Source organism: Cyanistes caeruleus, chromosome 9 (genome assembly GCF_971803275.1).
Source record: "Cyanistes caeruleus chromosome 9, bCyaCae1.hap1.1, whole genome shotgun sequence".
In the NCBI taxonomy this organism is placed as follows: domain Eukaryota; kingdom Metazoa; phylum Chordata; class Aves; order Passeriformes; family Paridae; genus Cyanistes; species Cyanistes caeruleus.
In genome coordinates, this window is record NC_141709.1 from 2680228 (window position 1) to 2705283 (window position 25056).

A 25056-nucleotide genomic window follows, 5' to 3' on the forward strand; every position below is an offset into this window, starting at 1 on the left:
CCTGTGCCGATTGGACGATGCGGCTGTCAATCTTAGCTGTGGGCCCCGCCCCTCAGTGGGGCTGAGGGAGGGTAGTTGTCATGGCGGGGTCGGCGCCCGTCTCTTGCTGCAGCCCACCCGAGTCCCGCACACCGGGCCGTGGCTCAGGGCTCGCGGAGGAGTTCACAGAATCAGTTATTGTGGAAAAGACCTCCGCGATCATCCCGAGTCCAGCCCGTGACCCAGCAGTACCGTGGCACCAAATGTCATACCGGGTCATTCCTTAAACAGCTGCAGGGACGCTGACACCATCATCTCCTTGGGCAGCCCGTTCCAATGTCCAGTCACCCTTTCTGTGAAGAAATTCATCCTTATGTCCTACCTAAAACCTCCCAAGTTTGACCCTGGGTGGGTGTCTGCCCTCCCTGCACCTTGCCGTGATGTGGAGCCTGAACCCGCTTGCCGGGGAAGATGGCACGAAGCAAAAAGGTTGGCTTGGAGACGCCTTCCTGGTTTCTACAACTCTGCCCTGGGTTAATTTGCCTCGTGATGTGAATGGAAGTGTTTTAAGACCAACTTGGACAGGTTTTGGAAGGTGTCCCCATCCATGTCAGGGGTGGAATGAGATGATCTTTCATGTCCCTTTCAGCCCAAACCGTTGTAGGATTCTGTGGTTCTGTGAATACCCTGTTAGTGCATCTCGCCAGAGGGCACTTTCTGGGATCAAATATTTAGGAATATTGCTGCCTGCCCTTTACCAGGGGCTGTTGCTGTCCCACACGCTCCTGGTACAGCCAGCAGCGGGGTACAGCATTCTGTGGTTCACAGGGAATTAAATCTCCCATTGCTCGTGTGTGTAAAATATTCATGGATGGGATGGGACTCTGAAGTGCATTAATGAGGACAGCGCAATAATGGCAAAGGATTTGTCACACAAATTGACTTTTATTGAGGCTCCAGCGATTACACCTTGAGCAGCAGAACTAGACCAAATCCGCGGGTTGTAATGGGGTGAGGAGACCTAGAAAGCAGAAATACAGAAAAGGAAACAGGGCAGGCAGGGAAGGGCAGGTTTGCTCCTTACGTAACAGAGGAGTTTGCTGTCGGTGACAGCGGTGCACTGCGGGATTACACAGGCAGAGAGCTGAGTGAAAAGCAGGGAAAGGAAAAATCCGACCGCCCTTAGATTAAACACTCCACTCAGTAAGAGGGTGAGGAACTGCAGCTCGGAGAAGACAACGCAAGCAGCGAGTGAGGGTGTGAGGTCAGACAGCAAACAACCTCTCCGAGCCTGGGGACAGGCACATGAGGAAACCAGAGAGCCACGTGTGTGCAGGTGGCTGAGTCAGACGCCACTGAGAGGTGCAGCTACACACCACAGGAAAAGTCCCAGCACCGTGTCCGGGGAGCTTCCTGCGACGTGAGGGCAGAACTGAGAACTGGATGCCAGCAAAATGGGACTCAGAGCCATCAGGGAGACAGGGATGAAACTGGGGGTGGGTATTTGAGTTTGGGGTGAGCAGCAGGAAGATGTTGATAGCTGGTGATATGGCAGGACTTGTGATATATAGAAAAAAAATCTTCCCTGTGATGCTGGGGAGGCCCTGGCACAGGGTGCCCAGAGAAGTTGCAGCTGCCCCATCCCTGGAAGTGTTCAGGGCCAGGTTGGACAGGGCTTGGAGCAACCTGGGATAGTGGAAGGTGTCCCTGCCCATGGCAGTGGGCTTGAAGCAAGATGATCTTTAAGGTTCCTTCCAACCCAGTGCATTCTGTGATTCTATATTTTGTGCCACCTCATGCAGTTCCCTGTGCTGTATACCATCCTCACCCTCTCTCCCTCTCTTTAGAGAGACTTTCTTGGCTGTGAGATGTATCAGCACCTATCAAAGCAGTATTTTGAAATAGTTCCTCTTACACTGCTGTGGGAAATTATTCACATGGTATCACTTATTGATACTGAATGGGGTTTTTTTGGCAGATGCAGGCCAGGAGGAGATGGTGAGTGACATGAACCTCTTTCCTCTGCAGTGTCCATGCTTTGAACTGAAGGATTAGAGGTGACAACAGGCTCTTTGTAATTTCATCCTGTCACTTTGAATCACACCGGGACCCTTATCAGCAGATCCTTTTTTCAGACAACACACGGCATATTACCCTCAATGGCATTTCCTTTTCAAAACAGCATTCTGTGCTTTGATCAATGTGTAAAGGACAGATGAGAGTTGGGTGCAGTCTGATTTGATCTACCAGCCTGGGATATGAGAAAAAGGAAGGCATTTGCATAATACATCGCTCCGGTTACACGAGTCAGGGGCTGGTGTGGTCTACAAACATTCTAGATACAGAAGTGGTAATATTTATGAGGGCAACCTTGAAACCAGATTAGAGAGACACATAATCCCGGTAGGTTTCATATACTGAAGTCTCCAAATTTAAACTGAACAAAAGGTTCAGTTCTTTGCACAGTCTGTTAGTGACCAGCAGCCACTAAAAGGGTGTGTAAAATTCTCAGTTCTGAGGAAAGGTGCCATCTGAAACTAACTGGGACTTGGATTTGGTTCACTTCTAGTTCACAGCCCTGGCCTGGATTTGAAAGAGCCATTAACCTGGCCTTTGCAAGCTCTCCCTGTGTTCTGTATAAATAACCCTTGGATATCCTTAGCTCAAACCCCTCCAGGGTCCATCAAGAGGCATTTACTTCTCCTTCCCCCTGCAGTGTGTCAGCTCCTGCCACGTGTCCAGCGATAAGGGGACCTGGAGGTGAAATGCCACGATGGGCATCCTACAGAGAAGCTCAAGATGTATCAGCATCTATCAAGCACAGCCTGAAACAGGTGCAGCACAGCAGAGAGTTTGGGCTGTCCCCAAGCAGGGCAGGCAGGAGGAGAACCCAGATCCTGGAGTTCTCACTGTCCTGAGGGGGTTTTGCCACCCAGATACAGCTGTGTCTGTGCTGGAATAAGAAAGAAGAGCTGTGAATAGCTCCTGGGTCCCAGTGGGGTGTGCAGGAGCTGTGCCCATGGTCAGCGCTTGGAAACAGGCACAGGGCCATGGGAATCCACGGGAATTCATCCCTGCAGGAAGTTCTCATCCATATATAGCACTTCCTTCCCTGGCAGCGGCTGCATGCGGTGCCATTCTCCCATGGCACTGCTGGAGAGGAACTGGGAGCAGTGGGCAGAGGGGTCAGGGCTTCCCAGGAGATCCTCTCTCACATCCTGCGTGATGAGGGCTGGGACACGGGACCTTTCTAGCAAACATCTTCACACCTGTTTTGCTGTGTTGAAGTAAGAAGTTAGAAACCTATGTGAGAGTTCTGATCCTCTCTGAACAGGGCTGGGAGGAACCTTGGGGCATTGCCTGGGCTGGCTCCTGCCCCAAAACAGGATCAGTACTATTGAAAACTTTCCATACAAAGCATGTTTACTGTTTTTTTAAATTTTTTTTAAAGCCTCAGACTTAAAAGAGGAGAGCTCTCACTCTCCTTAAACAACCTTTTTTAGGATTTGACCATTTTTAACCCTAGAAAATGTCCTTGAATTGTTCTTGTTACAGTGTTGAGCTGGCAATAATTTGTTTTTATCCCTACTGGTAAAAGAAATATATTCCCTTTCTGTTTGTGGCAGCCTTTTATGTATTTGGAAATGGTTATTGTGTCCCCACAGCCCTGCAGAGACTTTCCCCAGGCTAAACACAGATAGGTCCTGCAAAGCCTGGAACAGCCCGGGCTGTTCCCAGGTCCCCACTGGAGTCTCTCCCCCAGGCCTCACCTTTCTCAAAACACAATACCTGTGGATTTTTATATGCCTCAATGGGATGTTTGCCTGTTCCACAGCGGCATCACCAATTGACTCTTTGATCCACTCTACACCAGATCTTTATCTGTAGAAGGCCTGGCTAGCCAGCAGGCTCCTATCTCGAATTGCCACGGATCATTATCACATTTGTCTGCATGGACTTGCACCCTACATATTGCCAATCCTTTTTCCATTTTGTTGAGGTCATTCTGACTTTGAATCCTGGCCTCCAGAGTGCTCACGGCTCTTCCCAGACTGGTCCCACTTGCCAAAGGCATAAACATAATTTTTATTCCTGGATTTGGGTTGTTAATAATAATTTATGAGTGCTTGCAGGACCAGGGTCCAGGTGGAATGGGAGAATCACAGAGTTTGGGAAAGACGTCCAAGATCACCAAGTCCAACCATTGACCCAGCACTGTTCACCATGAAGCAAGCATCCCCAAGTGCCACATCTGCATGGTTTTTGAACATTTCCTGGAATGGTGATTCCACCATTTCTCTGGGTCTGGTCCCATGCCTGACCACCCTTTGGGTGAAGAAATTTTTCCCAATCTACCCACCCACACCTTGGATAAATTGAGGGTATTTCCTGTTGTCCTATCTCTTGTTACATGGGGGAAAAGGCTGACCCTCACCTGGACACGATCTCCTTCTGGGTGTAGAGTAATAGAGCTCCCCCTGAGCCTCCTTTTCTCCAGGCTGAGCCTCCCCAGCCTCTCCAGCCCCTTTCCCAGCTCCACTGCCCTTCTCTGGACACGCTCCAGGCCCTCAATGCCTTTCTTGTCGCGAGGGGCCCCAAACCGAATGCAGTTTTCAAGGTGTGACCTCACCAGTGCCCAGCACACAGGGACGATCCTGCCCTGGTCCTGCTGGCCACACTATTGCTGATCCAATCCAGGATGCCCTTGGCCTTCTTGGCCAGCGTGGGAGACAAATAATGGATGTTCTGCCGGGGGCCCCCGTGGCGCGGTCCCAGCGCTGTCTGGGGTTTAGCGGGGCGGCCAGAGAGGGGAAGGGAGCGGTGCGGGGGCAGCGCCTTTGTCCGCGGGCGGGCGGGCGGGCGGGAGGGCGGCGGCGCGGTGCGGGCCCATGTGGCCGCAGTGCCGCCCGCCGGCGGGCTGGGCCGGAGCATGTGCAGCTGCGGCAGCACCTGGCAAGGAGCCGCAGCGCCGGGGATGTGAACCAGGCGGGGAGGAAGGCCCTTGACTCATCAGATAAATCCAGCCCCGCACGGCGAGCGAAGGCGGAGGAGGCGCGGCGGCGAGCCGGGGAGGATGGCGGGGGACAGCGAGCAGCGGCTGGAGGAGCAGGGGCAGCCCAGCGGCGGGGAGCCCTTCCTCATCGGGGTCAGCGGCGGCACGGCCAGCGGCAAGGTGCGGGGGTCGGTCGGCGGGGGAGCTGTGAGGGGGAGCTGTGAGGGGCGGCTGTGAGGGGCGGCTGTGAGGGGGAGCTGTGAGGGGCAGCTGTGAGGGGCGGCCCCCCCAGGCCGGGCGCGGTGGCCACATGGCAGCGCGGCGGGTCCGAGCGGCCGCCCCGCCACGTGCGCGGCTCCGCGGCCGGGCCGCGGGCTCGGGGCGGGCGCTGGGGATGCGGCCGGGGCCGGGCTCGCCGCTTGCCCGGGGAAGGATGAGCCGGCGGAGGGAGCGCGGCCGCCGAGGCCTCTGCTCGGGCGGCGGATGGAATCCCGCGGACACGTGGAGGGGGGTGCGGGGTGGGATTTACTCGCTCCTTTTCTCCGGCCGGGACCTCGTGTCCCTCTGTGTCAGCGGGGAGAGCTGGGGGCTGCGCGGAGCAAGGGTGGCCCCAGCTCGGCCGGGGTAGAGGCGACATCTCCCCTCCGGAATCCTGTGGCTGTGGTCAGCGCTTCCCCCGTCCCCCTTCACCTGCACCGAGCCCAGGCACTGCCCGCCCTGAAAAGCACCTCGATTATTAAAGAAAAATGCGATTTTTCTTTAATTTCCCATTCCCCCCTCCCCCAACGGTGTGGGTCGTTCATGGGGGGGTGCCCTTCTCTGCCCAACTTTAGGGTGGCAGGAGCGGGAATTCTGCAGCAAATGCTGACTCACAGCGGCAGAACGACCTCCTGGCTGCTGTGCCGGGAGGGGCTGGCCCTTGGCAGGGGGAGCGGAGCGGGGCGAGGGCTGCGGGGACGGGGCAGCCGCCCGCCGGGGCAATGCGGGTGTTCCCGGCAGGCTGCTACACCCTAAACTGCAGCACGGCAGCCTCACGGCTTTTCGGCGTTTCATTTCCCTTCTTTCATACAATGTGTCCGGCTGAATTTGTTTAACCTCGCCAGGTCACTTTCTTTCTTCATAGGAAAAGAAGATTGCTTCTTTTTTTCCGCTTTATTTAAGGGCAGTAAAAGCAGCTCCGCAGCTCATCAGCGCTGCTGTGCAGGGCAGCGCATTCTGCCTGTATTTTGGAATGGATGAATAGATTTGGAAGTGGCTATACCTGTGAAATATTTCTTGCTGAGGAAACTGAATGTGGGCTGGCACAGGAGGAGGATGAGCCTTAAATCTCCGGGCTGATCCGTATTTGGAGGGGGATCCCTCCTTCTCTTGAAGGCATAACCCAACTGCTGTACCTCAGCCCAGTGTTTTAAGCACGTGTCTCTTGAGTAACCTATTGATTCTTGGACCGATGTTGCTGCTGCAAGGGGGAAAAATCCAGCTGTAACAGGGGAGGGATGGCGAGAGAGGATGCAATCTCCTCTGGTGGGAACCAAAGCTGGATTGTTCTTGCAGTACAGCTCCTGGTGACTCAAACACGCTGGGTTTGTCTGTTCTCTGATGCGTGGGTCTGCCTCTCTGTAGTTGTCCCAATAACATCGTGTCTGGCACTGCTGAACTGTTATGTCTCTGAACACTGTGTCTCAGGCCCACAAGGTAAAAGCAGTGATTACAGTACAATGCACCACAGTGGTGCTCAACTTCAAAGTGAAAATGCTCAGGAGCAGCAGGCTGCCTTAGGAAAAAAATAGGAAAGTGGTCCTTTCTAGTAAGGGAGATGTACTAACTGGCTTTTCCTGTCTCTCAGCTTTGATTTCCCCTGCTCCAGTGACTGCTGAAATCCTCAGTGCAGTGTTGCCCGTTGAAGGGAATCCAGCAGATCACTACAAAATTGGTGGGAAAAGGCTGCAAGAAATATGCTGGCAAAAAACCCCAAACAACAAGAAAAAAAATGGACCTGGGACTTGTGCCCAGAGCCCCTCAGGTTCACATTTGGTGCAGCTGCAAGGCAGGGATGTGGGGGGCTGTCCCCCACCTGTGTCCCTGACTGGTGGCAGTGCTGGGTGCTGCAGCACTCTGCGGTGGGGCTGATGTGGTTTGCTTAGCTCAGGGCTTGCCTGCAGCCGAAATCCAGCCCAGGGGCTACAGGGCTCGATGTGCTGGCTCTGGGTGAAAAGTGAGTGCTAGCAGGAAAGTGAAGCACGCACCTTTCCCACTGGGAAAGCGACAAATCCATCCTACTCGCCTTGACACCAATTGGGGGTTGTTGTCACAACACACCCCTTTGGCAGCACACCAGCCCAAAGATAACACAGGGAATTTTGCCTTCCAAGGCCCCCTGCAGCTCCTCCCACTGTTGCTTTTGGGTCTGACCTGAGGATAATAGGGGTTATAATAGGTGCTACAGTCCCCTCCATCCCTCTTGGTGTACCAGCAGGGTCAGGCTGTAGAAGGATGGGATTGTGTTTTGTAGCTTGCCACGACTTGTGTGACTTTGTGGTGTGGTGCCCTGGGGAAGCTGGTGTTGGAAGCTGCCGGCCTTCCCAAAGAGCTGGGGATTGTTTGGCTGGTGTGCCTTAAATCCGTGAGAACTCGAGTGCAAAGGCTGAGTGCTCTTCCCTAGTGAGCAAAAGAGGCTTGAGCAACTCTGGCCACTCAAATAGGGGTAGAACCCTGAGTGCTTTCCTGGTTTTTGGCTTTGGAAAGAAAGCTGGACTGTATTGGGAGCAAAACTGGGGAGCTGTGGAGGTCCTGGGCAGTCTGGGATGCTGCAGCCTCTGTGAGGGCAGTGCAAGCTGCACAGTGGCTGTTTTGAGTCAACTCAGCTGGGACAGGCTCTTCACAAAAAAAGAGCTGTCCCCTGAAATCCAAGCACTGTGCAGTCTGGACAAAGCGTGCTGTGGTTTCCTGGGGTGGAGATGACTTGGCATTAAGACCCCCATCCTGTGTCAAACCTGAAGAGGCCTCATTCCCTCAGAGCGATTCCCAAGGCTGGCTGTTGCATTTTCTCTGTGTTCTGCTAGAGTTCTCATTTCCCTCTTACACCCATGGCCTTTGTGCTAACAGCTTCTTCCCTTGCTCCTGCAAGAGATTCCCGAGTACCACGGACTCTGCAGCGTACAAGGCAGGCAGCCAGGCTGCGGGCTGGAGGAAAGGTCAGCAAACTGACTGCTGAGACGAGCTGGGAACTGTTGGGATACCTCCTCTAGCTCTTTCTGTGTCCTCACTTCAGCTGAGCTACTGGGACAATGCATCTCTGCAGCATCTGGTGCTGGGGTGGGGAGAGCTCTTTGAGCTCAGGCTGGAGCATTAATTGTTGTCCCCATGTGAAGTGAGGTGCTGATTGCTGCCTGCCTTCCAACAGGAGCCTGTAAGAAAAGACAGATTTGTGAAGGGCTTTGCTTTGCTTGGCTGCTCATCGCTCAAATTACAGTGAGGGCTGAGTATGGGTGCCACTGCAGCCCTGTAGTTACATCATTTGGGTCTTGAGTTAGCACATCAAGTTCCCAATGTCTGTTTGAACATGCAGCCTCAGAGTTTCCAGCCTGCAGAGCACCGAGATTGCAGCCTGTGTTCAGCCAGGTGTGCTCTTCACTTGCTCCACCAGCACTTGGAACACTGGGAAGGCTGGCTGAGGCTGGAAAAGTGAGCCAGCCAGGAGGCTGGAATTGCCCAGCCAGGGTGGGACAGCCGCTGTTGGCCTCCAGGGATGGAGTGGTCTGAGCTGCATGAGGCAGTTCCATCTCAGCATGGAACCTCTTTTGTGACAGAGCTCAGCCCTCTGAGGTCCCCCACGGCAGCCTGGGGGTCACTGCCACAGTGTCACCACCTGGATGGCTGGCAGAGAAGCCCAGGGGAGATCCAGGAATGACTCCCCCATGGGGAGGGGGGGACTAACAGGAATTGCAGCAGCCCTGTGCCGGTTCAGCACCATTTCCTGGTGACGCTCGTTTGTGGCTGGCAGGAGCCCTGCATCACAAGGTCTGACTAGTTAAACACTGGTGTCAACGTGTGCTAGAGACTCATCAAACTTTCTAGTAGAACGTTGTTCTGTGCCAGCCCTGATCAGACTGATCCACAGGACGTTTTGATGGGTCAGCCCTTTCCTGTTACTGATGGAATATGTGCTCATTATGGAGCCTGCTTACCACAGTCCCATGGGCTCAGCCAGCTCTGGGCTATGGAGTTTGCAGCAGGGGCTGGAGAAAAATATCCTGTGCCTAAAACCAGAGGATTGGGAGGGATTGTGTTAGAGGGCTTGTTTTCCTCCCTGCATGTAATCTGTGTTTAGAGCCTCTGTGTGTGCCTGTTTATGCTCCAGCTGGGGATTGCTGATCACATGCACGGTGTCCCAGGGCGAGTGAATAGAAACCTGGCTATCCCACTCCTGCTCTGGTTGGCCTGTGGCTCACAAAGGGAAAGGCAGGATGGTGAACCTGCCTTGGGAATGCTCTGGGTGGAGGTGCAGGCTTTTGGTTCAAGAATAGTAAGTTTCCAGTCCTAGTGCTGCCACATGTATGTGCTCCCATTAGGACTGGAAAGGATGGTGTGGGTCATGAACTGTCTGTCTGCAGTCACAGGCTTTTGATAGATGCTCTGGGACCCTTCCCAATTTGCTGTCTGTTCTGTGTGTCATCCCAGTCCAAGCGCTTCCTGGTACTTTTTAATTACCACAACCTTCAGGAAGAGACCAACATCTGTAGCTTGTGTGCTGCTGGAGATAAGGGCAGCACGCTAGAGAGGACAGCAGAGAAATTAAACAAATAATTACAGTGGTTCCTTATGTTTCATCTGAGGGAAAATCCTGTCAGAGCACAAAACTGGAGGCTGTTTTACCCACAGAGGTGTGATGAGGACACCCCAGCCAGGCTGCTGCAGATGCAGAGCCATCACTAGCTCCTGCCAAGCCAGCTGACAATCAGATTCTACAGGAAGGGCGTTATGGCAGTGGTGTCCCTGGAGATAACCTCTGGGCTCCTCTGCCTGGTGGGATGGGACTGCTGCAGGCTGCCCTTGCTCCTGCTCGTGCTGTGGGCCAAGGGCATTGCTCTCTTGGGGAGGACTGTCCTCGTGAGCAGCAGCTTGGCTCACGGTGAGCAGCCTGCGGTGGTGGCAGGAGGCCGTGCCTCTCTTTCCACGCTTTTGGCACAACCCTTTTCCCCCTCCTGAGGGATCTGGCAGATTCATCACTTGATCTGGCTAAGCCCCTTTTGCTAGGTGTCTCATCTAGAGTCCCTGGGAATATGGGAGATCCTCCCTGTGGCTGGAGTGGGAACTTGAACATCCCTCTGCAGTGGCGGGTTCCTTGGGGATGGACAGACTGCTGTCTGCATGTGGGTTTAGTATATCCACCTGCACAAGGCTTAGGAGTTCCTGCTAGCCCAGGACAGATCTTGCCTTCCTGGGGCTGGAGGCATCAGCTGCGTCCTTCTCCACTTCTAAACTTGCCCTCACCACTTCTGGTGGTGGTTCCTGGTGGGTGACTGTGGCACTGTCCATCAGTTTTCTCCTTAATACTTATTGGAAGCCGTAATTCACTGATCAGAGCTACCCAAGAGGGATTGTGGGATAATCTGCATAATAATGTCAGGGAATTAATCAGCTCCTGAAGAATATCTGAGCAGCTGGCTATAGGCCACGAGTGAAAGTGAATTAAATATGTAATTAATATATTCCAAATAAATGTCAGGGGTAGGCCTCCAAACACCTGTCTGTTGAGTTTCTTCCCCTGTGTGCCACCTCTCTCCTTTTGGGAAAATATGTTGGATTTCTTCCCCAGTTTCCCTCTGCATCTTCCCAGCAGAATAAAGCTGTACTTCTTCCTTGAACACTGGCTGTTTGTGTGCTTGGCTCAGGGGAGGAGTCCTGCAAGGGGAGCTGCAGCTGCTTCAGCTCAGGAAGAACCTCTTGGAGCTCTCGCTCGCGCGGTGCCGTGCTGATACCTTCCCCTCCAGGAGCTGTGAGGTGTGGGTTGGTTTGCAGAGCTTTCCCAGGAGAGCACAAAGCCTGGGGGAGTGCAGCTCCGGGGGTTTGCTCCAACCTGGAGCCGAGTTGCCCTCGCTGTGGTGTGTGGGAAGTCGTGACCGATGGCAGGAGCCAGGGTCCATCCCTGCCCACGGGCTTGGAAAGTCCTGCTTCAGTTCCATGTGGCTACCATGGGAAAGGTCTGCTTGGCAACCACGGGGGCTCAGAGCCTGCTGGGTCCTGGCTATATTTAGTTTTAACCAAGTTCTGGAGGAGGGGAAGGCTTTTTCTTGAGAAGGCATCCTGTTGCTGGGAGTTTGCTGCGGCTGAATCACCGGCGGCATTCGCTTTGGCAAGGTGTGCGTGGATGAGGTGGATGTGGAGAAGGGGATGAGCAGGGACAAGGAGCTCTGGCGTAGCTCTCATGTTCCTGAAGCAGATGAGTTGTGTCATGTAAGGCATAGCTAGCGATGGGCCTCAAACCCTCCAGCTTGTGTGCTGGGATCACATCACCGTTCTCAAGTCGTCCCCTGCACTCCTGGGCTTCTTGGAGAAGCAGCAATTGTTTCTTCCCTGGGAGAAGCAGTTTGGAATTGGCAAAAGAAGGACTCTTGAGCCCAGGCTGTCCCTTCAAGTAGGTGCTAAGTGCATGTTGTCAGCATGTGTCCCCTGCATCCACACTGGTGCACACTGGCACAGTACTTTGGAGTCATGCTCTGTTCTTGCCCTTACTGGGCGTCTGTGGGTCACCTCAAAACCTGGCTCTGCTGATTTCCAGTTATTGATGGATCTTTTCACAGTCACACGTGTATGCTGTGCTGCTTTGGGGGAAAAGGGTTTAAGCAGGGAATATGTCATTCATTTGTGGGGATGCTTCCTGAGGCTGGGAGTTTCTGTTCCCATTGTGTGGGGGAGTTTCCAAGCTCTGTGGTTTTGGTTTTTCTTCCTCCTTAACAGTGAGTGTTTATCAACTGAGGGGAAAAGCTACATGTCCAGCTGTAGGAGTTCAGATTGGCATCAGGGACTGCCCTTCATGAGACATTGCTGTCCCTGTCACAAATGATAGTAACAAAAGGAAAAACCTCCTCTTGAGCCTTGCTGAGGTTCCCTACTGAGGAAAGCTGAACACAGCCCTGGGATGGACTAAGGCCAGCTGAACATGCCCTGTCCCCATGTCCTGCTGCACTTAATGCAGGTGGAATACGTGAGCAGTGCCTGCCCCACACCTGCAGGACCGAGGTGACAAGTGTGCCTCTCCCCACAGCCAGGAGGTGACATCCCTGCTCACCCAGGGAGTATGGTGTGCTGAAACCCAGCTCGGTCCTGGGAGCAGCATGTCCTTGTGGTTGTCTTTCTCCACCACTTCTGCCAGCTCTCCAGAGCCCACCAGGGGAAAGGAAAGGGTCCACAGTGTCTGCCAGGTTGCTTTTTCCAAGAGGGGCACCATCCACCCCAATGCCCTGGATGGCAAATGCAGCTAGGATACAATCTGTTCCTCGTCTGGAAACCTGGAGGGAGGACATGTTCCTGTCTCCAGCTGCTTTGGGCTATTTTCTCCTTGGGCTTTTCTCACTATCAGGTGTCTCAAATTGTGAGGTGTGGAGCTAGAGGGTGATTTTCAGAGCTGGTGGAGGTTCTTCTCCACCTTCCAGAATCCATAGAAAAAAGATTAGTGTGCAGAAGGAAGACTGGCACCATTTGTCTGATGCTCTCAAATGATTTTTATTGCCAATACACATTCTGAAGTCCATGGGGAGAGAGCAAATGCAAATCTATGTGTTGCTTTCACTGATGCAAAGGAAAGGAGTCTGCTCCCTCCCTTGTGCTGGCAAAAGCAGTTTCTGGTGCAGATCCACATGGAACTTGTGGGTCTGAGGATCTGTCTGGGTGGCTGTGCTGGAAGGTGGTTTATTCCTAGTGGTAAAGGGCCTGGGAAGTTTGGTGTTCTCGGCAGCTGTAGCCAAGGCTGAGCCCTGCTGTGCTGTGTCCCGTCACTGCACGGGCAAGCAGTGATGTCTGGGGGAGGAAAAGTGGAAGAGAGGCACTGAGCACACTCCGGTTTTGCACATGGGATACAGCTGGATAAGCAGTAGTGCTTAGGCAGGCCAGAGAAGGATTTGGGGAGTGGGAAAACAGAGGAGAGAGAGGGCTCTGGCTTTGTCTGCGTGTGTGGAAGGGCAAACGACTGGCATGGACTTGCAGGGCTTTGTTCTGGGTGGGAGCAGCTTGCTGCAGGGCAGGGCTGCCAGCGTGGCTTGGGAAACATTACCTGCCCGCTGGGAGAGGCAGAAGAAGAAGGTGGGATGCTCAGGAGACTCTATCCCTGACCCAAAACCCAAACTGGTGCCCAGGGCCGCCCTGACTGCTGTGGCTCAGCTGGAGCCGGTTCTCTCCGCAGCAGAGCTGTGTGTGAGCCTGTCCAGCCAGGCTGGGGATGACTCACAGCCCAGTCAGATGGTCACATCCAAGTCAGGTCAGCCTGGCCTGGAGGGAAGAGATGGTCTCTGGGGATGGGAATGCTGTCAAATCTTCCAGCTTCTCAGGCAAACAGCCTTGCCCTCTGCCTGCCGGGGTGACCTCCTCTGCCAGGCATGCGTTCCCCTCCCTGTTCCCTCTCACCAGTGCTTTCTTCAGCTCTGCAGCTGGAGGTTGCCAGCCAGGTATGGAGCAGATGGTTGAGCCATCCAGGAGGTGGGAGCATGGAGAGAGCCACTGGCAGGCTGGGGTAGGCAGGTTGGGGCAAGCACGCTGCTCTTTGCGAGGCACCGGGCTCAGCAGAGCGTTTGTGCTGACCGGCACCGGGAGCAGCTCGGCTGGGCACCCACAGCCAGTGTGATTCCCTGGAGTGGGAGCAGCTCCCTTTGGCACTGGGAGCAGCTGCTGTGCCCCAGGCAGTGGTTGCCATGGGGCAGGAGCAGAGCCCTCCCCAGCCAGCCTGGCCTTGGCTCTCCCTGGCTGGGGCAGCGCTGGCTGCCAGGCACTGGTGCAGTCACCACCAGAGCATTGCACCAAGGACTCCCATGACTAAGGAGAAGGGACTGCAGCAGGTTTTGGGATTTGTCCCCAGAGCTGTGCCCGGGGTCGTGTCACAATGGTGCCAGCCCAGCCGGTGCCAGCCGCCCTCTCCCGGCCTGCTCCGTGTGGAGTGCGAGGTGCCCGCTCCCCGTGCCAGCAGCCAGGGCCACGTGGCTCCTCAGCCGCTGACTCCGCAGTGCCCTGAGCCTCCTGTGCCAGCAGGCACCAGGATGTGCTGCCTCCTCCCAGCCCTGGCAGCTGGGGCAGAGATCCCTAATAAAGTCCCACGGGTTCTCTTCCTCGCGTCTTCCCATCCTGGGCTTTGTTTGCTCTCTCTCTCTGAGGACTCTCTGGTGCTCTGGTGGGGTTTCTGGGCTGGAGCAGAGCTGGGGGAGACGAGACTGCTTTCTCAGGGAGGAGGCTCAGCCCTAGTGCCCCATGGGGAGCTGACTGGCAGGCTGGAGTGCCTGGGGCCCCTGGGCATGTGGCTGAACCCAGGCAGACTGTTTTTCTGCTGCCACTTGTGCCCAGAATAGGAACTGTGGGCAGGCTATAGGGGCGGAGGAGAGGGTGGCAGGCAGCAAACTTGATGCTGCTGTCACACTGAAGAGTACCATGGTGATGCCTCTGGAGCACTTTTCCCTCAGTGGCTATGGGAAAACCACAGACTCCTGGCTGGAGGTGCAGCAAGCAGGCAGGGATGTTACTTGCGGGCATCCTCCCTCTGCAGCTTAGCTTGCTGCTGATGTGCTTCCTTTGCTATTCCTTCCCCAGTCATCAGTGTGCTCCAAGATCGTCCAGCTGCTGGGCCAGAACGAGGTGGACTATCGCCAGAAGCAGGTGGTGATCGTGAGCCAAGACAGCTTCTACCGAGTCCTCACCTCGGAGCAGAAATCCAAAGCACTCAAAGGCCAGTTCAATTTTGACCACCCAGGTGAATGCAGAACAGCACTGGGGCTCTGCCAGGCACTGTGGGGAGAGGGCTGGAGTGGCACCCCCAGCTACAGCAGCAAAGAGCCTGCATGGACACTGGGGTTCTGAATCCTCACGGGACAGGAGTGGGTGGCTTAGTGAAGTTCTTGTGGAGCTGGGTGCATCGCTGGCAGGGCAGCTGGGACCCGCCTGGGTGTTGTCTCCCGCATCTCTCTTGGGAAAGGAATGGGGTGGAGTGTTTGGGATGACAAAGAGCAGGTTATAAACCCTCAAACTCTTTAAGACCCTCCTCTTCCTGCAAAGACATCCTCCAGTTTGAACAAGGTTTTCATAGAATTGCAGAATCATCGAATGGTCTGGGTTAAAAGGAACCTTAAAGGTCATCTTGTTCCAATGCCCTTCACCTAGAGCAGGCTGCAAAGGAACAGATTGGTTTTTGGTGCAGCTGAGTCAGGCCCAGAGAGATCTGGCCTGGCAGGGTCCCTGGAGCCAGCAGCTCCATGTCCCTGCTCCAAGAAGGGAACCAGCTGTGCAGCTGCTCTGCAAACCCTTCCACTGAGGAGCCCTGCCCTGTTACTACAACAGGGGCTCTTTGAACCATCTCCCAGCTCGGTGGGGAAATTCCAGAGCTGCTGTCCCTTCGTCCCCACGAGGACAATGGGCAGAGGCAGTGAGCACTGAGCAAACAGAGCGCTGTCTGTCTGGCAGCTCAGTGCTGGAACACTGCTCCAGTCTCTCTCCGAGGGCTGGAGCCCTGGAGGAGATGCCTTCCTGCGCCTGGGCTGTCAGCACTGCTGGACAAGGACTGTATTGATCTCTGCAGGCACTTCCCAGGCTGGTGCAGAGCCACAGAGCCCCGTGGCTCTGGCAGAGCTGGGCCTTGCCTCATCCCTGGGGAGGTGCAGGGCTTTCCTCCCGAGCCTGTGTGTCTGTCTGTCCCCAGCTCGAGGTGCCAAGGACTGTGCCTTGGGCAAAGCTCAGCATCTGGTGGGTGGGAGAGGTTGCAAGGCTGCCTCGGGTAACGTTTCCTCTCTCCTCAGATGCCTTTGACAACGAGCTGATCGTGAAAACGCTCAAAGAGATCACGGAAGGGAAGACGGTCCAGATTCCTGTCTATGACTTTGTCTCCCACTCCAGGTCTAACAGCCGCTCCCGCCTCGCCGTGCCTCCGCTAACGTCCTGCCCTCCCCAAACTCCTGCCCTCTGCTCCTCGGGTGCCTAACCTGCCAGCACAAAGCTTCCATCCTAACTCCTCCAGCCCCGGGTTTCAGCATCCCAGGCACATACAGGCACGGGCTGAGGGTCTGGAAAGCTGCGTAGCCATCCAGCAGCACCCAGGCATCGGTGCCGGGGGATTGTGACCTCCCTTCTCTTCCCCTATCCACACCTCCTCTCCCCATGAACTCAGTGTTTGCAGCTTTAACAAGTACTCCAGCCTCAAGCACCCTGGCAGTGCCAGGAAAGGAGGAGGACAACAGTTCTTGCTCCTGTAACTCTCCCCTCGCATGTGTTCAGCTTGTTTTTGCATGCTGGTCGTGGATGGTGTGACTCTGCTCCATCTCCCACAGAAGCACTGGGGAAGTGCTGCCTGCTTCCCAGGGAAGCAGAGCTGGCCGTGCAGGTTCCCGTGCTGAGGCTTTCCTGGGCTTTCTGGCTTAGCACATAACCCTTGTGAGCAGCAGCTGGCCAAGACAGGGAGAGAGGGGCTAGTGTGCTTCCCGCTTTGCTGTTTATCCTTCCAGGAAGCGTACGTATGCCTTGGATTCCCTCCACGGCGGTGGGGTAGGTCTGCCCTCTCCTCGGTCGCCCCCCTGGTGCAGCAGTGGTGTCCCAGGGTTGGAGCAGTGCTTAGGAGCACAGCTGCTTTCCCCCCCACACCCCTCTCTTTTTGTTCCCCACCCTCCCCCAGCAGGCTTTGACTGTGCTTCCCCTGCCAGGAAAGAGGAGACGGTGACCGTGTACCCTGCTGATGTGGTGCTCTTCGAAGGCATTCTGGCCTTCTACAGCCAGGAGGTGCGGGACCTCTTCCGCATGAAGCTCTTCGTGGACACGGACGCGGACACCCGGCTGTCCCGCAGAGGTGAGGCAAGGACAGAAATCCCCCTGAACTGACCCGGGCAGCTGGTCACAGAGGCAGGTGACAGTCACCAGAGCAGAACTGGAGCTGGCACAAAGCTGCAGGGAGCTGGGGAGCTTTTCCTCCGCAGTGCAGAGTGTCACTAGGGCAGCTTGTGGCAGCGGGAGAGCGCCCGCGTCTCTCGGGATTCAGTGGGATTTTTGCTGCCTTGGCTGGGATTCCGCCTTTGATGACTGCTGAGCGTGCCGTGTCCTCGCATGGCCCCGTGGCACCAGCCCAGTGCCAGCAGCTGAGCAGCAGCTGCTGCCAGTCAGCAGATGCCAGCAGGGAAGGGTGCAGTGGGAAGGGAGAGCATCTGGACAGCTCAGACAGAAGGCAGTGCCCGATGGACCCACTCAGGACCTGGGCCCTGGGTGTGCTCCATGTGTGGGCCAAGGTGTCCACTGTGGGTTCTACGTTTGTGGAGCCTTTGTGTGGTACCTGGCATTGGGGTGATGGTTTTGGGAGCCCTAGGAACCAGAGTGTCCCTCTCTAGGACTCCCCATGTCCTGCTGGCTTGGCTGTGGGAGGGACACCCACGCTGCAGGGCCTGCATGACTTGAGATGCCCTTCATTTCTAAGCAGCCTTGAGGTCACTGATGCAGCATCTCTCCTGGGTGATAAAAACCATTTAGGGACTCTTGGGGCAGAATTCACTTCTGTCTGAACTATTCCTACCCCTGCCTGGTTCTGACAGGCTGCACAGGGTGCCTGGGGATGCAGAAGATGACTTAGAGGAGCAGTCCCTTCCAGAGCTCTGCGCTGTGACGAGGGGAGCGTGTCTCAGTGCGTCAGTCTGGGACTGTTGCGTGCATGGGACTGTTCTGCTCTGCAGTGGAGCTGGTCTTGCCTGCCCTCCTGCTGTCAGACACATACAGAGCCTCCTCAGCTGCTGGGATGTCATCAGCACTGATTAACATCTCCTTTTTTCACAAATCCCTCTTGACCCTGCCCACTGCTCTTGCATGACTCATCCAGGGAGGTGACAGCACAGTTCTTTTTTGCAGGGAGATGTATTAGCAGGTCACAGATATGTACTTGCAGAGATATGTACTATGCAGCATCCCAAAATGTGAGCCCTAATCCCTTAAACTGTGCTGTGCAGGACCTCAGGGCCACACCCAGCCATGGGGTAGGACTTGGTCATGGTGTGACCTCAGCCAGCAGCTCAGCCCCACACAGCTCCCTGCTCAACCTCCCCTGGTGGGAGAGAATCAGAAGGGTAAGAGTGAGAAAATTTGTGGGCTGAGACAAAGAGACTTTAATAAGTAAAGCAAAAGCCACAAGGCAAGTAAAGTGAGGAATTTGTCACCACGTCCCGTGGGCAGGCAGGTGTTCAGCCATCCCCAGGAAAGCAGGATTCTATCGTGATGTGGGAAGACAAACGCCATCACTTCAAATGTCTCGCCTTCCTCCTTCTTCCCCCAGCTTTATATCATCATGTATATGGTGTGGAACATCCTTTGGGTCAGTCAGGGTCAGCTGTCCCAGCTGTGTCCCCTCCCACCCCGTGGGGTGGGGTGAGGAGCAGCAAAGGCCTTGGATCTGTGTAAGCACTGCTCAGCAATAACAAAAACATCCCTGTGTTATCTACACTGTTTTCAGCACAAATCCAAAACACAGCCCCACACCAGCCACTGTGAAGGAAGTTAACTCCATCCCAACCAAAACCACCACATTCTCCACCCCTTATTCCAAACCTCTTAAATCATGCTCAGGTCCCACATTCTCCAGTCCTTTCTGATTCCCCACCTTTGGTGTAACACACATTTATCAATCCCCTAATTTATGGACCACCCCTGTAAGAGATCTAAGTGTCCACTGAGTTAATTTAGTTCCTGCCTTTGGGCTCCATCTGTCCCACTGGTCATTCAGGACAGGAAAAGGTGGTGTGTACTGTGGAGTTACTGGGTTACTACTGTACTCACAGTGTTTCTTGTAAAGTTTGTACTTCTCCCACCCACCATCAATCACTGGCAAAAGGGCAGCTTTGCTGATGGAGGTGCTGCTGTCTCCTAGTTACTGCAGCTCATTGTTCTCCTGGTAGAAATCTGGCCATTTCCCTGCCATCAGCAGTAGATAGGACCACTGCAGCATCATATCTGTTTATTGTATGTCTGCCTGTCATTTCTGGGAAAGGAGAGCCTGTGTGAGAGGTGCCAAAGGTATAATCACGTCCCTGGAACGTAGCTGGAGGCAACTCACAGCAAAAGTTGGGATCTTGTGTTGTGATGTGGCCCTGAGTCATCTTTCTGTCCCAGAAGTCTTAAAGGGTTGCAGGAATTGGGTTCTCAGCTGGGCAGCAGCAGGAGAAGGGGTTCCTGGAAGTGCAGCTGACAGCTCAGTTAATCAGTAGTGCTGGGGTTCAGTATGTGTAACTCATGCTGTCCCCATCTCAGCACCTCTCCCCAGAAATTCTGCTAGCAGAGTGCAAGGAGCAAGGTCTGCCAGGTACCTCAAACAGGGATCTGTGGGGATCAGGGACCTAATTCTGGCTAAGACCCCTCACTGCCCTGTCCTTGGCTAGTTTCCCTAAAAAAAGAGACCAGGTCCAGTGTCACATGCATGTTTTGGGTCCAGTTTGAGTTTGGACCTGCTGGCTTCAAAGGGTGCCGATCTGTCCTTGGGATATTTGCCTGCCCTGCCAGCAATCCCTCTGGTCAGGCTGTTTGGTCTTAGCCTGGGCTGCTGGGGTCTGCTGCTTTGGGGCCTGCTGTGGTGTGTCCTGGGAAGAGGCAGCAGAGCTTTGCCCTGTCAGGACCAGCCCTTGCACAGCTCACAGGCCTCCTGCACCCCAACAAATAAGTTGTGGGACCTGGGAAACAAAAGTGTTCTATTTTCCCTGCCTCTTTTTCTGTACTGTTCAAGCTGGAGCTCACTCCTGCTCTCTGGAGAAGCTGGCTAGAGCAGCATGGTTCCTGGAGCAGGCGGGGAGCTGACACCCATCCTGCTGCCAGCCCTTTTCCCCCGTCACTTCCCCCATGCTGGGCTGTGAAAGGCCACTCTGTGAAGCTGCTGGCCATGGGGACAGTGCCAGAGCAGCAGTGTCCTGGCCCTGAGAGCACGCAGGCAGGGGCTGCCCAGCAGGTCACGCAGGCTGGCAGGGCAGTGCTGTGCCTTGGCTGCGCCTGGGACACGAGAGAAGGCTCATTCCAAACCCAGTGCCAGGCACTCACATGCTGGGGAAAAGCCAGCAGCCCCCTGGTGACAGCCAAGAGCCGTCTGCTCGGCCACAGGGCTGCTTTGGCTCTTCCCTGCAGGTTGAATTCCTGCTGAGCTGGGGCACTTGTCCATGCTGAAGTGGCTTCAGACCGGGGATGGCACTGGCCCAAACAGCTCATGCAAACAGGGTGAAAGGCCTGAGTGGCTGAACAAGCAGAAGGCCAGTTTGCTCTCCTGCCTTCTGAGCTGACCTGCCCCAAGAACCCCCTCACCCTCTGGTTCTAGGGACACTGCAAGGAGCCTGGCAGAGCTGTGCAGGTGGGGGACTTTTACTCTCCTCACCTCTGCAGATCTGAGTTAAGCTGTACTTTAATGTGTGTGTGCAGCTGATCCCCTTTCCATTCTTTGTGCACCTCTGCACTGGGATGACTGAGAGAATGATGCCCACTCAGGCAGGACAGAGTGACAGGAGGGAGGCAAAGCCTGAGGCTGGGAGCACTCAGGACTGGGCTGGCACTGGTTACAGCTAGAATGTGCATGCACAGCTGAGAAGGGCAGGAGGCCAAGAAAAGCCCTTGGTCAGGTCAGCCAGCCCTTGGCTCCCAGGAGAACTTGGAAGCAGGTTAAAAGCATGGAGCTGAGCTGGGATGTGCTCAGACACATGGACAGCAGCTTCCAGGAGGAGATCTCAGACAAAATATCCGGGTGGCTGGCCAAAGGCTGTACTTACTGAAGGGAAAGGGGGTGGAGAGGTTTGTGCCTTAGCTCCTGACTGTGTCTTACACCTTCCCCTCAGTGCTACGAGACATCAGTGAGCGAGGCAGGGACCTGGAGCAGATCCTATCTCAGTACATCACCTTTGTCAAGCCTGCCTTCGAGGAGTTCTGCTTGCCGGTGAGTCAGGGGAGTGGCACCCACATGAAACAGGAGCACTTTGTGCCCAGAGCTCAGATCAGCCTCCTGTGCCTTGCTCCCCCTCTGCAGGCTCTGGCCAAGGTGGGGGTGCCAGTGCTGGCCAGGGCAGGGTGTGATGGGGACTGTTTATACAGCCACTGCCTTCCTGGTGAGATCACCCTTCCCTTTGGGGAAGGCAGCATGGCCAGAGGAATCTCTCTCTGTGCAAGGGCTGACAAACCACTGGGCAGCTCAGCCTGGGAGGGAAGATCCTGGGCTGTATTTAGCTGGGGAATGGGAGGTCACTGCCCCCAGGCAGCGTTTGCTGCGTCTGCCTCCTCTTTTGGGCTGTCCTGCCTGCCCTTTTCACCCTGTGGTGCTGCTGGCTTCATGCTTGGGAGAGCAGGGAAGCTTCTTTCTTCTCTCTGTGCAATAGGATGTGGCCTTGCAGGTTGCATTTCCTGGCTGGTGAGTGGCCAGGGGTGACAAGGGCTGCCTGGAGAAAGGAAGTTCCTTTGGGAGCTGATGACAGAGGCAAGGCTCCCTGGCAGACGGGGCTGTGTGGGGGAATTTACTGCAGTCCTGCAGACTTGCATGGAAATAGCATCTTTGCAGGATCAGCCATTGTACACCTTTCCTGGCTCTCATGGAGAGGAACCTGTGCCTTGGTTCTCGAGGCTTTTCAAGCAGATGTGGTAGTTACATGAGGATTTTTTTTATTTTTTTTTTTTTGAGACAGCAGAGTCCTGAAACCTGGGAACTGCTGGCTAGCACCACAGGCAGGAATTAAACTGTGCTTCCCTCCTTAAGAGCATCCCTATGTCTGTCTATCTGGTCAGCTCAGCCCCTTACCTTAAGAGGGACTGATTCTGTGCTACAAGATCTTTTCTGGCTCTTGCACAGCTCCTTATTTTCAATCTCACTCAGCTATGGCTCTGGGGACCAGTTCTAAAGCCCAGAAGGGCTTTTCCCCAAGAGGCAGGTCTGACTTGCAAGGCTCCTCTCCTTGCAAGTCCCCAGGAAGATAAATCCACGGTTTTTTAAAGCAGCAGGTGTTGCATCAGGCTCTTCTGATGAAGAGTCTGTTGGAGAATGAAGCGTGAAACAAGAAGGGCACAAAACTGCCTTGTTTCTATCCACAGCTTTGCAGTGGTCTGCTCCCACTTCCAGCCTGGTGTTGGCTCAACTGCAGAGCAACTGCAGGCTCAGCACCCACTGTTGCTGTTATTTGACTCCTAAAGCAGCTCTGGGCCAAGTGGTCCAGTGCTGAAGCAGTCCAGCCTATCCTGGTGATTTTTGATATGTCTGGAAGCACTTGGAGGTGTCAGGTGACACCCATCACCCCAGCTGGCTTGCTGGGGCTTGGCTGTCAGCTGTAAAACTGACACAGACAGGGAGGAAACTGAGACTGGCACCTGCAGGTGAAACTGGTGTCCTGAATCACACCTTTGCCAGCCATGGGGTGGAGAATTCTCCCCCTTTTGCAGGCAGATCTCTGGGCTGTGCCCAGGCACGCCAGCTCGTGCTCTTGGAGCAAGTCTGGAGTGGATTCAGGGAGAACGATGTTCCCAAGAGCATCAGCTGCTGGAGTCGTGTGATTATGAGGCTCCTTAATTGCAGGTTTTGTTTAGGGTGCTTCTTATTGGCTTCTGTATGAGCTCATGAAAATGGAGACAGGGCACAAAGCGTGGCCCTTGAAACACAGAGCAGAACACAAATAAGAACATCCAAAATGTATTATCAGCAGTGACATAGCTCCCAGTGGGGCTGGGCTGGGCAAGGAGCTGCCCCAGGGAGCAGGGATGATGCCTCAGCCCAGGGTCTCTCCACTTTCCCTGTAACACAGTGCTCTCTCTCCTCCCAGACCAAGAAATACGCTGACGTGATCATTCCCAGAGGAGCAGATAATGAAGGTAAGCTCCCAAACGCTGCTGTTCTGCCCTGGCAGCCAGCTTTGGCCTATTGCTGTTGCAGTGGAGTTAGGCTGGAGGTAGCAGGACCTGACACAGAGGGGACTTAGGCCACTGCCACCCGAGACAGTGCTGCTGCCACAGGTGTGCCAAGATGAGTCTGTTCCCTTTGTTCCTCCTTGGAGCATTAGTGACTGGGAGTCTGAGTTCCTCTGATGCCCACAGGTCAGCTCTTGGTTCATCCCACACAAAAGGCAACGTGCAGCTGGGTCAGCCAGCTCTCCACCTGGCTGGAATCAGCCTGGCTTGAGGGATCAGGCCCAGGGGGGTGGATAGCAGAGGGAGCCTGGGCTCTGCTTGATTTGCAGCCATCCTAACGCCGTCTCTCCCCCTTTTTTTTGCTCGCAGTGGCCATAAACCTGATAGTGCAGCACATCCAGGACATTCTTAACGGAGGACTCAGCAAACGCCAGAGCAACGGGTACCTGAATGGCTACACTCCCCCGCGGCAGAGGCAGCCCTCAGAGTCCAGCAGCCGGCCCCACTGACCCGGGCAGAGGCGCGAGGCCGCGGCCGGGCCGCCACGGCCCCTCTGTACATACTGTCCACTCGTTCCCCCCTTATCTATTTAAGAAACCAGACGGAGACGAATGCCTTTAATTTTGTATGTTCGAATTGCCGAATGAGAAGCAGCCGGTTGGCTCGGGAGCACCGGACCACCCTCAGCTCCCGGCCTCGCTCCATAACTCCTCCAGCACGGAACCGGCTATAAACCTCTATAAATATAGAATTGCTCTATTTTTGTGTAAATGCAGAATAACGTAAAATTACTTGCCGTAAGGTATTTGCCAGGCTCGGTGTTGCTGGGAGGGACTGGGAAAGGGGGTCCTGGGAGGTGTTGGTGTCAGGATCTTCACCTCAAAGGCGGTAAGGAAGGAAAACTGTGGTTCCCCATCCTGGGGAAGGGCGGTGGCAGCTTGAGTGTGGCCTGAGTGTTACACCTGGGCTGGGTTTGTCTCTTCCTACCATTGCTGTTCAGGTCCAAGCAGCCTGGTTTTGGCTGGCAGGTGCTGCACAATGCCTCTGGCAGCTGGGAGAATGATGTGGAGTATTTCCCCCGACTCTCTGCAGCTCCAAGTCTCAGCCTTTCAACAGCATCTCGTTCTGTGCCTGACACCCCTTCCCACCACAGCTGTGGGGATATGTGGCCATATAAACCTGGCCTTTTTAGCAGTCTCAGTGCCTGGCTTGTGTGGGGGCAGCACGTGGATACCTTCAGCCCCTCTGGAGCTTGGCTGTGTCTGGTGGCAGAGCTGACCCTGGGCTGACCTGCCTGGAGGTTGGCTTGAAGGTCAGAGGTGTGTCTCATTCCTTACTTGGATGGGTTTTGCTCTTGTATGGGGGATTTTGACGTTTATGAGGTATGGTTAAAGGACAACCAGCCTCTTCTAGAAGAAAGGGGCAATGGCTGATAAAAGGCAGCTGCTGAGCTGCCTTTCTGAAGGGCTCAGCAGTGTGGTGGTCCCTGGTCTGCCTTGCATCCCTGTGTGGGACATCCACAGGTCCCATCTGGGTAGTGTGAAACTGGGTGCCCAGCAGTCCTCTGCTCCCTCTTTTCAGAGCATGCTCTTGCCTGTCCTGTGTCACTGTCCCTGCAGTCTTTGTCCCAAGGCAGTGCCCTCCCTTGCCTAGGGTGAGGGTTAGTCTCCCCTAACCTGGTGGTGCTACAGCAGCCATGGCCAGAGGGGCCTGGTGGGCTTGAACTGCAGATTTAGGGATGCCTGGAGAGGCCCGTGCAAGGTGGGGCAGGTTTGGCTGGGGCAGGGGCTTGGTGGGAGCCAGTGGAGGAGGTTTGGTGGGATGGTAGCCAGCAAAGATCCTTCAGCCAGTGCTGCTGAGACTGACTTGCCCTGCCAAACCCAAAATTTCACAGGCATCCCACAAAGCTTGGAGCAGAGACCCTTAGCCTTGCTCCCTTGTGGTTTTTACATTTTTCATTTTATTTTTTTCTTTCCAGAGCATTGGTTTTGCTCTGTGGTAGAGTTTAATGG

At 54.9% G+C, this 25056-nt stretch overlaps 1 protein-coding gene and 1 long non-coding RNA gene across 2 annotated transcripts; both read left to right on the plus strand.

The window, feature by feature from the left end:
• The first annotated feature begins 54 nt into the window (after positions 1-54).
• Positions 55-4074, plus strand: LOC111932629 (uncharacterized). Its single transcript, XR_002866243.2, has 2 exons — positions 55-468; positions 2696-4074. It is a non-coding gene; the product is annotated as an uncharacterized LOC111932629 (long non-coding RNA).
• Positions 4075-4829: 755 nt separating this feature from the next.
• On the plus strand, positions 4830-23815 carry UCK2 (uridine-cytidine kinase 2). Its single transcript, XM_086842506.1, has 7 exons — positions 4830-5152; positions 14765-14924; positions 15964-16060; positions 16861-17003; positions 20998-21095; positions 22960-23008; positions 23414-23815. The coding sequence occupies exons 1-7, from the start codon at positions 5054-5056 to the stop codon at positions 23551-23553; spliced, it is 786 nt and encodes a 261-aa protein (XP_086698632.1). The 5' UTR covers positions 4830-5053; the 3' UTR covers positions 23554-23815.
• Positions 23816-25056: the final 1241 nt, after the last annotated feature.

Coding starts and splice junctions, on each gene's coding strand:
- UCK2 (XM_086842506.1), top strand. CDS start 5,054: ATGGCGGGGGACAGCGAGCAGCGGCTGGAGGAGCAGGGGCAGCCCAGC. Junction 16,061..16,860: donor GACTTTGTCTCCCACTCCAG/GTCTAACAGCCG, acceptor TTCCCCTGCCAG/GAAAGAGGAGACGGTGACCG. Junction 23,009..23,413: donor CAGAGGAGCAGATAATGAAG/GTAAGCTCCCAA, acceptor TTTTGCTCGCAG/TGGCCATAAACCTGATAGTG.